At 45.4% G+C, this 13188-nt stretch overlaps 1 protein-coding gene across 3 annotated transcripts in view; it reads right to left on the reverse strand.

Annotated features, from left to right (window-relative positions):
* SLC35F2 (solute carrier family 35 member F2) overlaps positions 1-13188 on the reverse strand; it is a 99395-nt gene that overhangs the window by 31066 nt on the left and 55141 nt on the right. For 2 of the 3 annotated variants that reach the window (XM_043579241.1, XM_043579242.1), the window contains exon 8: positions 8972-9971. The exons of the other annotated variant lie outside the window; for it this stretch is intronic. In XM_043579241.1, coding sequence (XP_043435176.1) covers positions 9786-9971 — 186 coding nt within the window. In that variant the 3' untranslated portion in view covers positions 8972-9785. Of the gene's footprint in view, positions 1-8971; positions 9972-13188 lie in introns of those variants that run through there. 3 annotated transcript variants of the gene reach the window in all.

The following is a 13188-nucleotide window of genomic DNA, read 5'->3' on the forward strand; positions in this document are numbered from 1 at the left end:
TTATATGATAACTTTACCTAAGGTCAGAGATAATGGCCCCAACAATGAGTGTGTCAAGCACTTGTTAAATGCCAGGCCGTGCTCTGAGTCTGTAACATGTACTGAGTGGTTACACCTTCCATGGGGCAGGAGGCATGATTACCCTTTTCATTTTGCAGATGAAGAAAAGGCTCAGGGAGGTTAAATGACTCACCCAAGACTGCAGCTAGTAAATAAAAGAGCTGGAGTTTGAACATAGGTTTGGCGAACTGCATAGCCCAGATCCTGCCCTCTATTGGATGCTTCCCCGGGCTCAGGGTACGACCAACCCATACTTGAGAAAAATAATGGAAACATGAGCCTGCCGTCATCCGCATTTAACAGAAGAGGATCTGGGGCCCAATGACTTGAACACTATCACTGTCCACAGTCCCTCAGCTAGTTGAAAAGATTAGAGTCCAAGATGCCTCTGGTACCCCTGTTCCACCTGACGCCTGGATGTGTTTGTTAACCACAGACGGTTGGCGTAATAGTGTCCCTATGTACTGTGTAACAAGTGTACTTACTGTGTAACTTAGTGACTTAACACAACATGAATTTATTATCTTCCAATTCTAGAGATCGTAAGTCTGAAATGGTTCTTGCTGGGTCAAAATGAAGGTGTGGGCAAGGCTATGTTCCTTTATGGAGTCTCCAGGGGGAATCTGTTTTCTTGCTTTTTCCAATTTCTAGAGGCTGCCCATCCCCCATACTTCATGGTCCTGTTTCTATCTTGTCCCATCACTCTGACTCTGTTTCAGTATCTTCCCTGACCCTTCTACTTTCCACTGTCACTTAGAAGGACCCTTGTGATTACATTGGACCCACCCAGTAATCCAGGATATTCTCTCCATCTCAAGATTGCAACTTGATCACATCTGTAACATGTAGGGTAACATATTCACAGGACTTGAACTTCTTTGAGGAGTCATTATTCTGCCTACCAGAGAGTACTGATCTTTAGAGATCTTATTTATTTGAAATTACAATTTAAAAAATTTATACTTATACTAGGCTGTTTTTATCACAGCAACGGTAAGTCCTTGAGGAAGTTGCTGTTTGGAGTGCCAAGGTCTCTTCTCACAGAGAGCAGACCCAAATTTCCTTGTGGGTTTAGCAGAGAATCCTAATCCCCTGGGAGAATGAATTCTAAGGGTTGCAGGTCACATCCCACAGCCACACTTCTGGACTGTAAGCTGCTCACCTCCGTATCAGGGTCCACGTGGAGCTTGCATGCCACCCCTTTTGCGCAGGACCCCCTCCACAAGCCTTGTGGTTTCCCATCCCGAGGTACCAGGACAGGTCACAGCTGGACGGTGGAAGGGAGAATCGGGCGGATCAAACGGAACAAGGAACAGTGCAAGATGAGGTAGGTCTGAGTGAAAGGAGTCAATGGGCATAAAGATTATTGGACACCCATTAACCAATATTACCAGGCACGGTAGAGAATGTTTTCATCACCCTAGAAAGTTCCTTCATGCACTTTTCCAAGGACCCTTGTGCTACCCGGAAGCAATTAACATTCTGATTTCTATTTCCTGTCAATTTTTCCCCATTCCCTTTTTTTTTTTTAATTTTTTTTAATGTTTATTTATTTTTGAGACAGAGAGAGACAGAGCATGAACAGGGGAGGGTCGGAGAGAGAGGGAGACACAGAATCTGAAGCAGGCTCCGGGCTCTGAGCGGTCAGCACAGAGCCCGACGCAGGGCTCGAACCCACAGACCGTGAGATCATGACCTAAGCCGAAGTCGGATGCTTAACCAACTGAGCCACCCAGGCGCCCCTTTCCCCATGCTCTATAAATGAGTTTTTCCTGTCTTTGAACTTTATATCAATGGAATCATACAATATGTACTCTTTTCTTCTTCATTTCTTTCACCCAATATGATGTTTTTGAGACTTATTTACATCATCACGTGTATCATAAGCATTCTTTTCATCAGTGAGCAGCATTACATTTGTGAATACACCAAAATTTATTGATCCTTTCTGCTGATGCACCAACGTTTTCAAATTTTTGCTATTATAATTAAAGTTGCAACAACCAATCTTGTTGTAGAAGGCTGTTGGACTGACAACTTTCACTGTCTCAGAGGGCCCTAGGCAGTAGCCCCCATGTTAGCACAGCAGGGCAGTATATAAGTTATGGGGGAGACCTGGTATATGTGTCACTTGAACAGTCATACCTGAGGTCTGGTACTTATAAGCAAACTTCTTGAACCAGTGCTTGGCTTGTCAGAAGGCAGGGAAATAACAGCAGGACAATAGGACATTCCAAATGGAAGGATGAAGCTCCAGGGCGCCTGGGTGGCTCGGTCAGTTGAGCGTCCACCTCTTGATTTCAATTCATGATCTCATGGTTCGTGGGATAGAGCACCACGTCAAGCTCCACACTGAGCATGAAGCCTTCTTGAGATTCTCTCCCCACCCTCTGCCCCTCCCGTGTGCGTGAGCCCTCTCTCTTAAATAAGTAAATAAACAAGTAAATTTCCTATTTAAAAAAGTGAGGAATGGGGGCGCCTGGGTGGCGCAGTCGGTTAAGCGCCCGACTTCAGCCAGGTCACGATCTCGCGGTCCGGGAGTTCGAGCCCCGCGTCGGGCTCTGGGCTGATGGCTCAGAGCCTGGAGCCTGTTTCCGATTCTGTGTCTCCCTCTCTCTCTGCCCCTCCCCCATTCATGCTCTGTCTCTCTCTGTCCCAAAAATAAATAAACGTTGAAAAAAAAAAATTAAAAAAAAAAAAAAGTGAGGAATGAACCAATACCAAGAGAAACCAAAGAACGAAGGATGAAGTTGATAGGGAGGCCTTCCACTACAAACCTGCTGATACCTTATCCATGTAACTCCCTTGACTGGATAGAAGAATAACCTAGACTCTCAACCCTAGGGATTCTCCAACGCATACTTCCTAAGTTAGACCAGAGGTGATGTTAAGCAGGTAGTTGAGTGATGCCCAGATCATGGGCTAGGAATGTCAGGTTGGGACAAATCTGTATCTCTCAATCTAGGAAGTCACGAAAGGTACTGTATCACACCACCCATCCAGCATTGGGGTTTTGCTGGGCAGGATGTGGGGGCAAGGAAATGAAGAATGTAGGTGAGGAGGGACGAAATCCAAGCAATCAGTCACAGACTCTGGGCAGAATAGGGAGAAGAATATTCTAGAAGGGGTGAAATGAAAGCAACCAAAGAACAAGAGTTCAGAAGGGCTGGAAAAACAAACAGGTATGCTGGGTTTAGGGATGTAAATTGTGCTCAGAATATAAAATATGGGAATACACAAAGCACTTCTAAGTGATAACAAGACACAGATGTATCACGAGAGCAGCAGAGAAATTAAGGTAACAGTCATTGGCATGGAGGCCATAAATAAACTGTGTGATTCAAGTGTGGGCAAGTCATTCACATGGGCACAGATCATCCAAGTTATGGAGGAAGCTGGGTGGGAAGATGGTAGCCAGTGTCAAAATCCTTAGTGAGGGCTTGTGAGTGACGGGGAGGCAGGAGTTGGCTGACCATATGGAGAGATGGAGAGAGAGAGAGAGAGACTAAAACGAAATATGGGGGCACCTCAGTGGCTCAGTTAAGCGTCTGACTCTTGGTTTTGGCTCAGGTCACGATCTCATGGTTTTGTGAGTTCGAGCCCCACGTTGGGCTCTGCACTGGCAACACGGAGCATGCTTGGGATTCTCTCTCTCCCTGTGTCTCTGTCCCTCCCTCACCTGCACTGTCTCCGTGTCTCTCAAAATAAATTAATAAAAACTTTGGCGGGGGGGAAATGCTAAATAATGAAATGGGAAGATAAAATGTACAGTTGCTTTGTTGGAAATAAATTTTATTGCTCTGAGAAAAATCACAAAGTAATCACTCTAGTGGGCCAAAAATAAAAACAATACTGTTGGCAACAAATTTTACTGCTATGTCAATAAAGCACAAGTAGTTATTAATCCCCATCAGAGAAATGATTACTAGTAAATGTTATACTTCAAAAGAAAAATCGCTAGATTTTTCAAAGTTGATGGTTTATTCTTAAATGTAAGTCATACTAAATTTAATATAGTGGAGTGACTGTGCAGATGACAAATCTGTGGGGTTTTTTTCTCTTTTTCAGCCAGGAAGGCACCAGAAAACTGCTCTACCTTTATTGACAGCAGCTTCCCTTCCAAAGGGGATGGGATAGCATAGATTGAACATAGTTATTGCCCCCGAATTTGACGTGGACACAATGGAATATCTTGGAGAATCGTCTCTAAAAAGGTGAGTTACTTTCATGGCTTTTGAAGTAGCAAGGGATACATCCCTTAGGAGGACCTGATGGTCTACTTGGGGGAATATTCTGTGTTGAGGATTGAAAATTTAAAACTGCTTGATCCCTGAAAGTGTAGACCCCTAGACAGGAAATAAAGTCAGTAGCTTTGGGCAAGAGATATATATATTAAGTGCATGAGCTCAGCTGACACCTTACGAGATGACTGTGTTTGAATTTGAATGCTAAGTATTAAGGACTGTGACCCAGATGGCCAGGCTTCAGCAGGTTCAGGTCGTTCCCTGGAGAACCACAACGAACTATTATCAAGTCTGGGTCCACCTGGATCGGCACAGGCCCCACCCAGAAAGGAATGGCACCCTTTGTCATCCAGAGAACCAGCTTCTCCATGGTAATACTGTATATTTGGGAAGAAAATCAACAGAAGCTCACAAAGCAGAAACCAGTCCTCTTGCCTATGTAAGCTGGACAAAAGCACCCTTCGACCATCATGAATGTGGTGCCATCCACAGTCCCAGGAGCATAGGACTCTCACCTTCCCTAGTCTCTTCTTGTCCCATGCATCCCTGTCTTGGGGATCTCTGTGGGTATCTTCCTATAACCCAGCCAAACTTCCTCCTAGATTAGCATGTCGTCACTGAACTCCAGGCAATTAGAAAGTGCCCTTCTGTCTACAAATAAGTCTCCCAGCCAGGGGCTCTGCCTGACCTAGAGTCTTCCTGCTCTACTCCCCCCAAAGAGATAGGGCATGACCTAAGTTCGTGTATCATGACCCAAGAGTTCTTGGGAAGTACACTATGCTCCCCAGCCAGCTGTGGCTCTCAACTGGGCCACACACCCCTGTTCTGGCATGGCTCACACTATAGTGAGCAGATCAAGAATCAGGCCCTGGCCCTCCCCGTCTTGTCAAATCCTCCAAATTACTGTATGTCAGTTGTGGCCAATGAAGGTACCATTTACATTCAACCCAACAGGTGGACCGGAAATTGAAGTTCTACAGGAATGCCTCTAGCTGTGTGTCAAGGGTGGGGGCAGATTTCCTGGGGCAGCTGCTATCAGTCCTATGGACAAAACAGTTTCTGGAGAAATAAGATGTTGGAGGGTAGGGCTGAGGAGGAGCTGCTGACGGAGGTGACGAGGGCGTGTCTGTGTCCCTCCGCACCCCCATTTAAGGTGCATGCATTCACCTGCCAGCCTTTTCACAAAGACCAAACTGGGTAAGCTCTCACATGGGCTCATGGGACCTAGAATAGACATCCCAAAGAATGGGAAAATGTGAAATACTTGGGCCAGAGCGGAAGAGCACGGTCACTTCGCAGAAACAAAGTACCATCTGTGGTCGGGAAGGTGGGACTCCACGTGGTAACTCCAGACACTAGCACCGCTAGTCCCCTCCATCATACCTGGTGTGTAGAATCTGGCCTCCCCACTGGGCAGGCCACAGGTAGTCACTGCTCACCGCGGGATGATTATATGGCACCATCTGTATGCTTGTTAAGGTCACTTGGAGCCAGTAATTGTTCAAAGGACTTCCCTTTCAACCTAAATTCCTTCTCCAAAGGTATCTGCACTTCAGGATTGCTTGAAGAGGACAGTATTTCAACCAAGGAGTGAAGTGCATGACAAAAGCCATCAGGAGCAGAAAGTCTGGGACATTAAATCCTACAAGTAAAATTTTGCTCTTCTGGAGAGCCTTTTACTCCCCTTGAGATACCATTTCTAGATTGCCAGACGTCTCCGAACGCCCTAGGACTGTGGGAGAACTGCACGTTCAGCATTACCTAATTTCCTCATAAATCTCTCGCCTTTTAATCAGCTAAGTGGCTATCTGCTGAAGTTCCCTGATTTATGGATATCTTTTGAGGGCTGAGGATGCGTCCAGATACTAAGTGATTAAATGTGGATGAAAATGGCACATCACCATAATAATGACAGAAAAGAGAGTCGTGACTAGGCAGACAGAAGACCTCAGAGCCAATGCAGACGGCGTCGTAAAAGGGCAGGCTCCAGGGCTGCAGGGAAAACGGCACGATCAGGCTGGTTTTTACATGAAAATCTTCCCAGCTCCTCTCACTAGACATGCACCTGCTGGCTCAGCAGCTCCAGGGGAACCGTAGCCCCTCAGAATTCAGTGTTTCAAGAGCCATGGGGGCTGCAAGCTGCCAAGCTGAAAGAAATCTTGGCTTCTCTGTTCCCCCAAGCCACCAAACTCTGTGCCCTGCAAGAGAGGTTTCCACTTCTCTGAGAATTCTATCCTTCACCTGCTCATCAAAGCCAATCCCTGCTGATGGCAGTCATCAGAATACCCTCTTTTAAAACAAAACACTTCTATTTAATAGGATATTACAAAGGTACTATAAAATGACAATGGTTTATGTCACAGGTCTCTGTAAGGAACACCTGTTAAAGCGCCACCTGCTGGGCACACCACAGATAACACATACAAATTCTCCACGAGCCACTGGTCCCAGAAGGGTGAGAAATGTTAACTGCCTGTCCGCAAGAGAACCTACTTTCAAAGCGCAAACAGTGAAAATGGCACCAGCAAAGACTGCTCTCCTTCCAGTGTAACCACAGTCCAACTGCACAATTTATCACTTCTGTACGACACTAGAGAACAACCTAGCAGCCCTATTGTCTACAAAAAAAAGATCGAAACATCAATACTGTTCTAATAGGCTGGAAAAGTATTTACAGGAGGTTCTCGACGTAAGAACGTGTTGTGTTTCAAAAGCTTGTGTGTGAGCCGGATATTTGAGGACACATTTTCCATGGAAGTGTTATTATGGAGACCGGGGAAGGGACAGTCTTCACGAACTGAATACTGAAGCCAGGACGCACAGCTTTGCGGTACCATTATTTAATTGCTGAATGTCATTCACAGCCTTGCTTCTCTGGAAGACCGAATTCTAAGTTTTAATTCGGGATGCTAACATGGGAACTCCTTTGCCCCTGCCTCTCCAGAGGGAGCAGGAGACGAGAAAAAACACCAGGTTTAGGGGGATGGGTGGAAAGGGCAGGGCAGGGTAGGAGAATACTGCCTAAAAGTATCTGCATAAAAACCCTTACTTTAGGTCAGTCTCCCCTTAAATTCTCTGAACTGGGACCAAAGACAAAGTTCACTTAATAAATGCCCAAGAGGTGAGATGACCAAGGTCTAGAAAGATGAATAAAGGCCACAGTGGACCTGAAAGAGCTCAGCCCGTGGTGAGGAAGGGCAGGTAAACAGCAAGCGCTCAGTAAGTGCTACAAGGAAGATATGAACAAGGGCCCCAGTAGCCTACAGGAGCAGAGGCCCGGCCTGGATGGCCTGAAAAAGGCTTCAGAGAAAGAGATGACAGTTGAGTTAAACCTTAACAGACACGTGGGATGCTGTCACCTGAGATTCTCCATTTCACTGTCCCTACATACAGGTTTATGCCAAAGCAAGATATTTTAAAAGTTTTTTTTTATGTTTATTTACTTATTTTTTTAAAAAGTTTATTTATTTTTGACAGAGAAAGAGAGACAGACAGACAGAGCATGAGTGGGGAAGGGGCAGAGAGAGGGAGACACAGAATCTGAAGCAGGCTCCAGGCTCTGAGCTGTTAGCACAGAGCCCGACACAGGGCTTGAACTCACAAACTGCGAGATCATGACCTGAGCTGAAGTCAGACACTCAACCGACTGAGCCACCCAGGCGCCCCTGTTTATTTACTTATTTTGAGAGACAGAGAGAGAGAGAGAGACAGAGAGAATCCAAGCAGGCTCCATGCTGTCAGCGCTGAGTCTGATGCAGGGCTCGAACCCACAACCCGCGATATCATAACATGAGCTGAAATCAAGAGTCAGATGCTTAACCGACTAAGCCATCCAGGCACCCCTCAAAGAAGGATATTTTAAGAAATAATGTACTAATCAAACTGAAAGTCTTCCCCAAAGGGCCAAACACTGTAACCTAAACTTGTCCACTCATTGGTAGCTGTGAAAGGTACAGAGCAAAAACCAACCATTAGTTTTAATCAGCTGCAGAGAATAAAAGTTTATTTCACTCAAAAAAGTAAAAAAAAAAAAAAAAAAAAAAAAAAAAAATTAGAGGTGCCTGGGTGGCTCAGGTCATGATCTTGAGGTTCACAGGTTCAAGCCCCATGTCAGGCTCTACGGTAGTGCTACAGAGCTGGCTTGGGATTCTCTCTCCCTTCTCCATTTGCACTCGCTCTCTCAAAATAAATAAATAAATTTTAAAAATACATATTTAAAAAATTTTAATTAAGATAATTCAATTTTAAAAAGATTATTCTGGCAAATGATCTATGGGTTCACTCTGAACTTCCCTCCATCCCAACACAGCCCCAGATAGGTCTGCCACCTTACAGAAGACATGATCCTAAAATGTTGGATATGGAGAAATCTGGAATATATAAAGTTATTAAAAAAAATTTTTTTAACATTTACTTATTTTGGAGAGACACAGAGAACAGAGCGTGAGTGGGGGAGTGGCAGAGAGAGAGGGAGACAGAATCCGAAGCAGGCTCCAGGCTCTGAGCTGTCAGCACAGAGACCGACGCGGGGCTCAAACCCACTGACAGTGAGATCATGACCCAAGCTGAAGTCGGACGCTCAACAGACTGAGCCACCCAGGCGCCCCTAATAAAGTCATTTAAAATCCAGAAGGGGAACTGGGTAATCAAAGAAACCACACAGTGAATGTATTTCCATGAAATCAAAATCTTTTAATAACATGAACATTTACCCTCAATTTCTTTATTACATTAGAAAAAAGTTTACATACAGAGTTGTTGTAAAGTGGCATAGTGGTAGTTGATGTCTCATGGCATGTTACAAACACTTGGTGAGAAGTAGTGTGGCATCCTCTTTGAACAACGGAGAGAGGGTTCCTCAGTCTACTGTATGGACCCTTCTTTCCTACATCTACGATACTCACACTTGTATCTCAGGATTTCTCAAGGGCTACCCCACCCAGGCCGCCATATGCAATCACCAGACCTCACTGTGGTATGAAGGCCACAAGGCTTGTGGACAACGAGTGTCTCAAGCGAGACAAAACCCAGAAGCCTCTAACTGTGGAAACCTACCCCAAACCACACTGACTCCCCCAACTTCTGACTGCCCAGCCCAGCTGGACAGCCCACTTTCAGGCCCTGTCCTGAGGCTGGATCGTGCCTGGTTGTCTCCCCACAATGCTCTCCCACCTGTGCCTCCGAGACCCCAGTACGGGGGCACAGCTTGTCTCCCTGACGCTAACAGATATTGGTTCTCAAACAGAGACACGATCCCAGCCACCCTGTCTTCTGTTCTATTTTCATATTTCTACTTTTGATACATTATTTTGTATTCCTTTGTAAAATTTAACCACCGGATCCAGTCCAATGCTACGGGGCTCACTCCCCACCTACCAATTTTCCAAGTGTCCCCTCGGTGCTCAACGGGCTCTGCTTGCCCCCGGCGACAGCTCCTGGCTTCCCAGGAAGCCTCAGGCGTGTGCACCCCTTCTTGTCCAGCTACAAGGCTGCCGAGGGGGTCTCCTGCAGGTTCTCCTCGAGCTTTAGTCCTAGGTTGTCGATTCCGATGCTGGTGATGGGCGGCACGCTGCTCTCTGCCGGCTCGGCTGTGCGCGTGGGGGTGGAGCAGTAGAGGACGAACCCCACCATGATGACGGTGAAGGACAGGAGGTAGAGCCCCGAAAACTAGGAGGAGAACAGGCTATGGGTCGTGGTCTCCGACAAACACACGATGGCTGCCGCCTTTGCCAACTGTGCTTTCAGGGTGACCCTCTCACAATCTTTTCTTCCTGAAAGTTGCCTAAGGAGACACTCACTCATGCCCAAAACCCTCCAGTACGGATGCCGATGATCGTATGCACTCTGGCCACAGCAGCTGGCGCCTCAGCCAAGGGGACCCTTGGATCTCTAGAGAATGGAAATTTTGCCTCGCTCTGTGATAACCCAGCTGTACTCCCACCTTGCAACCAGTCCCACTCAGTGGAGAGAATCGAAAGTCAGCCTGGACACCACAAGAGAGTCAATTTCAGACCATAAGCACAATTTATAATACTGGTGTGAAACAGGAAGATAGGACCTAAGATACAATGCGGATGTACAGATGTGACAAGTTCTCAACAACCCTTCATGTGTGAGAATGTGGTGAAATCCATTTTGGGGGCACCTTAGTCTGACTCTTGATTTCGGCTCAGGTCACGACCTCATGGTTTATGGGTTCAAGCCCCACATCGGGCTTTGTATTAATAGCTCAGAGCCTGGAGCCTGCTTCCGATTCTGTGTCTCCCTAGCTCTCTGCCCCTCCCCTGCTCATTCTTTATCTCTCTCTCTCAAAAATAAATAAAAATAAACTTTAAAAAATGAAATAAAATCCACTTTGTTAAAATATAATAAATTATCTTGTCCCTGCAGGCAAGTGTTACATAATCAAATTTATGGTGGACTGAGCAGATGCAGATTTTTAGAGCTCGAAAGACCATTTCTCAGCAATGCCTCCAACCCAAAGAAGTCACTGCTGTAAAGTGCAGGTGGACGAGCACAGGGAAGGAAGCCCCTACAGGAGGAATCCCCTAACCTCTCTGCTCCCAGAAGGACTGATTACAGCAAGAACCCGTTCTGACAGACACACCACCGAGACATGGAGTTCCTGGTGGCTTTCTCCAACCTGCCCCTCTCTGTTTAGGAAAACAACTACCCAGAGCAAAATGCAGTGAAGACACAACACTAATTCACCGTGTATTCTTACCAAAAACGGCCTGACATACCCCCAAAGTTTAAATAAATATGCACTCTGTATATTCGCTCTTACTGGAGTTGAGGATCCATACGAAACGTCAAGTATTAAGGAAATTAACACTTGTTTTTAACAGCACCAAAGATAAAACACAGAAAGAGAAAAGCGAAAGACTGACCAAGGATGGTGCAGTAAAACTTAGGGAAACCAGGCAGCACGATTCATGTGTAATCAAGTGCCTAGGACCATTTTTTTCCCTGGCAACAAGCGAACCCAACTTATGAATGGTCCTGCTAACCTGATTTTAAAGTTAAGAATGGGGTGTGCTATTTGTTCAAGCCAATGAATATTTTTAAACTAGCTGAGATTTCATAGTGTACCCCAAAGAGTTCTAATGTCTAAAAAGAGTTCTAATAAGGGGGTGACAAAGAAAAACAATCAGAAAACACAACAGGTTGGGAAAGGAGACGAGGAGAAAGAAGAATCTAGATACACTCCCAAAGGGGGAAGGAGGAACTAACCGGGGGTGTGAAATGAGCGTTAAGAGCATTGCTGCTCACCTCCGGCAGTGGGCTTCTGCCAGTCACCACTGGTTCCCACACGTTAATTTTTAAAAAAATTTTTTTTTCAATGTTTATTTATTTTTGGGACAGAGAGAGACAGAGCATGAACGGAGGAGGGGCGGAGAGAGAGGGAGACACAGAATTGGAAACAGGCTCCAGGCTCCGAGCCATCAGCCCAGAGCCCAACGCGGGGCTCGAACTCACGGACCGCGAGATCATGACCTGGCTGAAGTCGGACGCTTAACCGACTGCGCCACCCAGGCGCCCCACACGTTAATTTTTTAAAGGCTCTCGATTACTTCTTCCCCTTGAGCCTTCAGAACTCCTTAAGGAATGGAACAGCCACAGCCCTCCGCAAAGTGCGGAAGCCTTCAAAGTCAATGACAATGAGGCAAAGTCAGTGTTGATGTCAAGCTGAACAGCAGAACCTGGCTTTAGTTCTGGGATCCAATACTCAGCACGGTCCTCAACACACAGCTGGTATTTAATAAATATTTGTTGGGGAGAAAATATTCAGAGTATATTAGGGAAAGTTAAAGCTATTTAGAGCACCCTAAACGTTTAAAGTCAGTGTTATAAAGCCAGTACTTATGTTCGCCTATAAAATGTTCACTGTTACTTGTGGGTAAATCTACATAACTTGGTCAAAACACGTCCTCTTTGGTTTGGTGGTTTTAAATGTTTAGAAGAAAAAGTAACTTTTCCTTTTAAGAAGCAGGTGATCAAATGGAGACACTTCTCTTAGAGGGGAGAGACTCTGAGGAAATGGGGTAAGTTTCCTGAATTAGAGGCTCTTACCTTCACCTTTTTTCTTACTTTGAATTCTACGCTTTGTATCTGGATCTATGCAGGAAGTTTCTTGTAGCTCCTCTGGTCGGTAAGTATTTACTCAAGATCAATTCCAGAGGAGGCAAAATTTTTAAACTTTTTCAACTCTCTGATTTTTTAAAAAATCAGAGCCAAAGTGGGGCGCCTGGGGCTCAGCTGGTTAAGCATACAACCTCAGCTCAGATGGTGATCTCGTGGTTTGTGGGTCTGGGCCCCGTGTCGAGCTCTGTGCTGACAGCTGAGAGCCTGGAGCCTGCTTGCTATTCTGTGTCTCCCTCTCTCTCTGCCCCTCCCCCACTCATGTTCTGTCTCTCTCTGCTGCCCTCTCTCAAAAATAAACATTAAAAAATTTTTTTAATAAAAAATCAGAGCCAACATTATTTCAGATACTACAATTTTTAAAAAGTGGTAGTACATCGGGCTTATAATCCTGTCTTTAAAAACCGGTTCTACAACAGTAGGTATCTTCTTTAAGCTCTGAATGGTTTTCCACCTCTGTAATTTACTCTGAAGATCACAGCAGATCTGCTCTTTGCTCTACAAGCCTCAAAACAGCCTTTGACCAAAACAACCAAGTCTGATCTAAGAGTGAGCTGCTAGACATGCAGGGACAAAGAAACATACAGCAAAAGAACTGGGAAGGAATTTTAAAGTCTGCATGCTCCAATTTTGAGAATAATAATTTAAAGGTATGTGGTCAAAAAAATGGCTTTTTCATATAAAGTTAAGAGCAGTGAAAGAGGAAATATCTGCATGAAGGGAGCTTATAATAAGTAGTGGC

The sequence above is a fragment of the Prionailurus bengalensis genome, chromosome D1 (assembly GCF_016509475.1).
Source record: "Prionailurus bengalensis isolate Pbe53 chromosome D1, Fcat_Pben_1.1_paternal_pri, whole genome shotgun sequence".
Classification (NCBI taxonomy): Eukaryota; Metazoa; Chordata; class Mammalia; order Carnivora; family Felidae; genus Prionailurus; species Prionailurus bengalensis.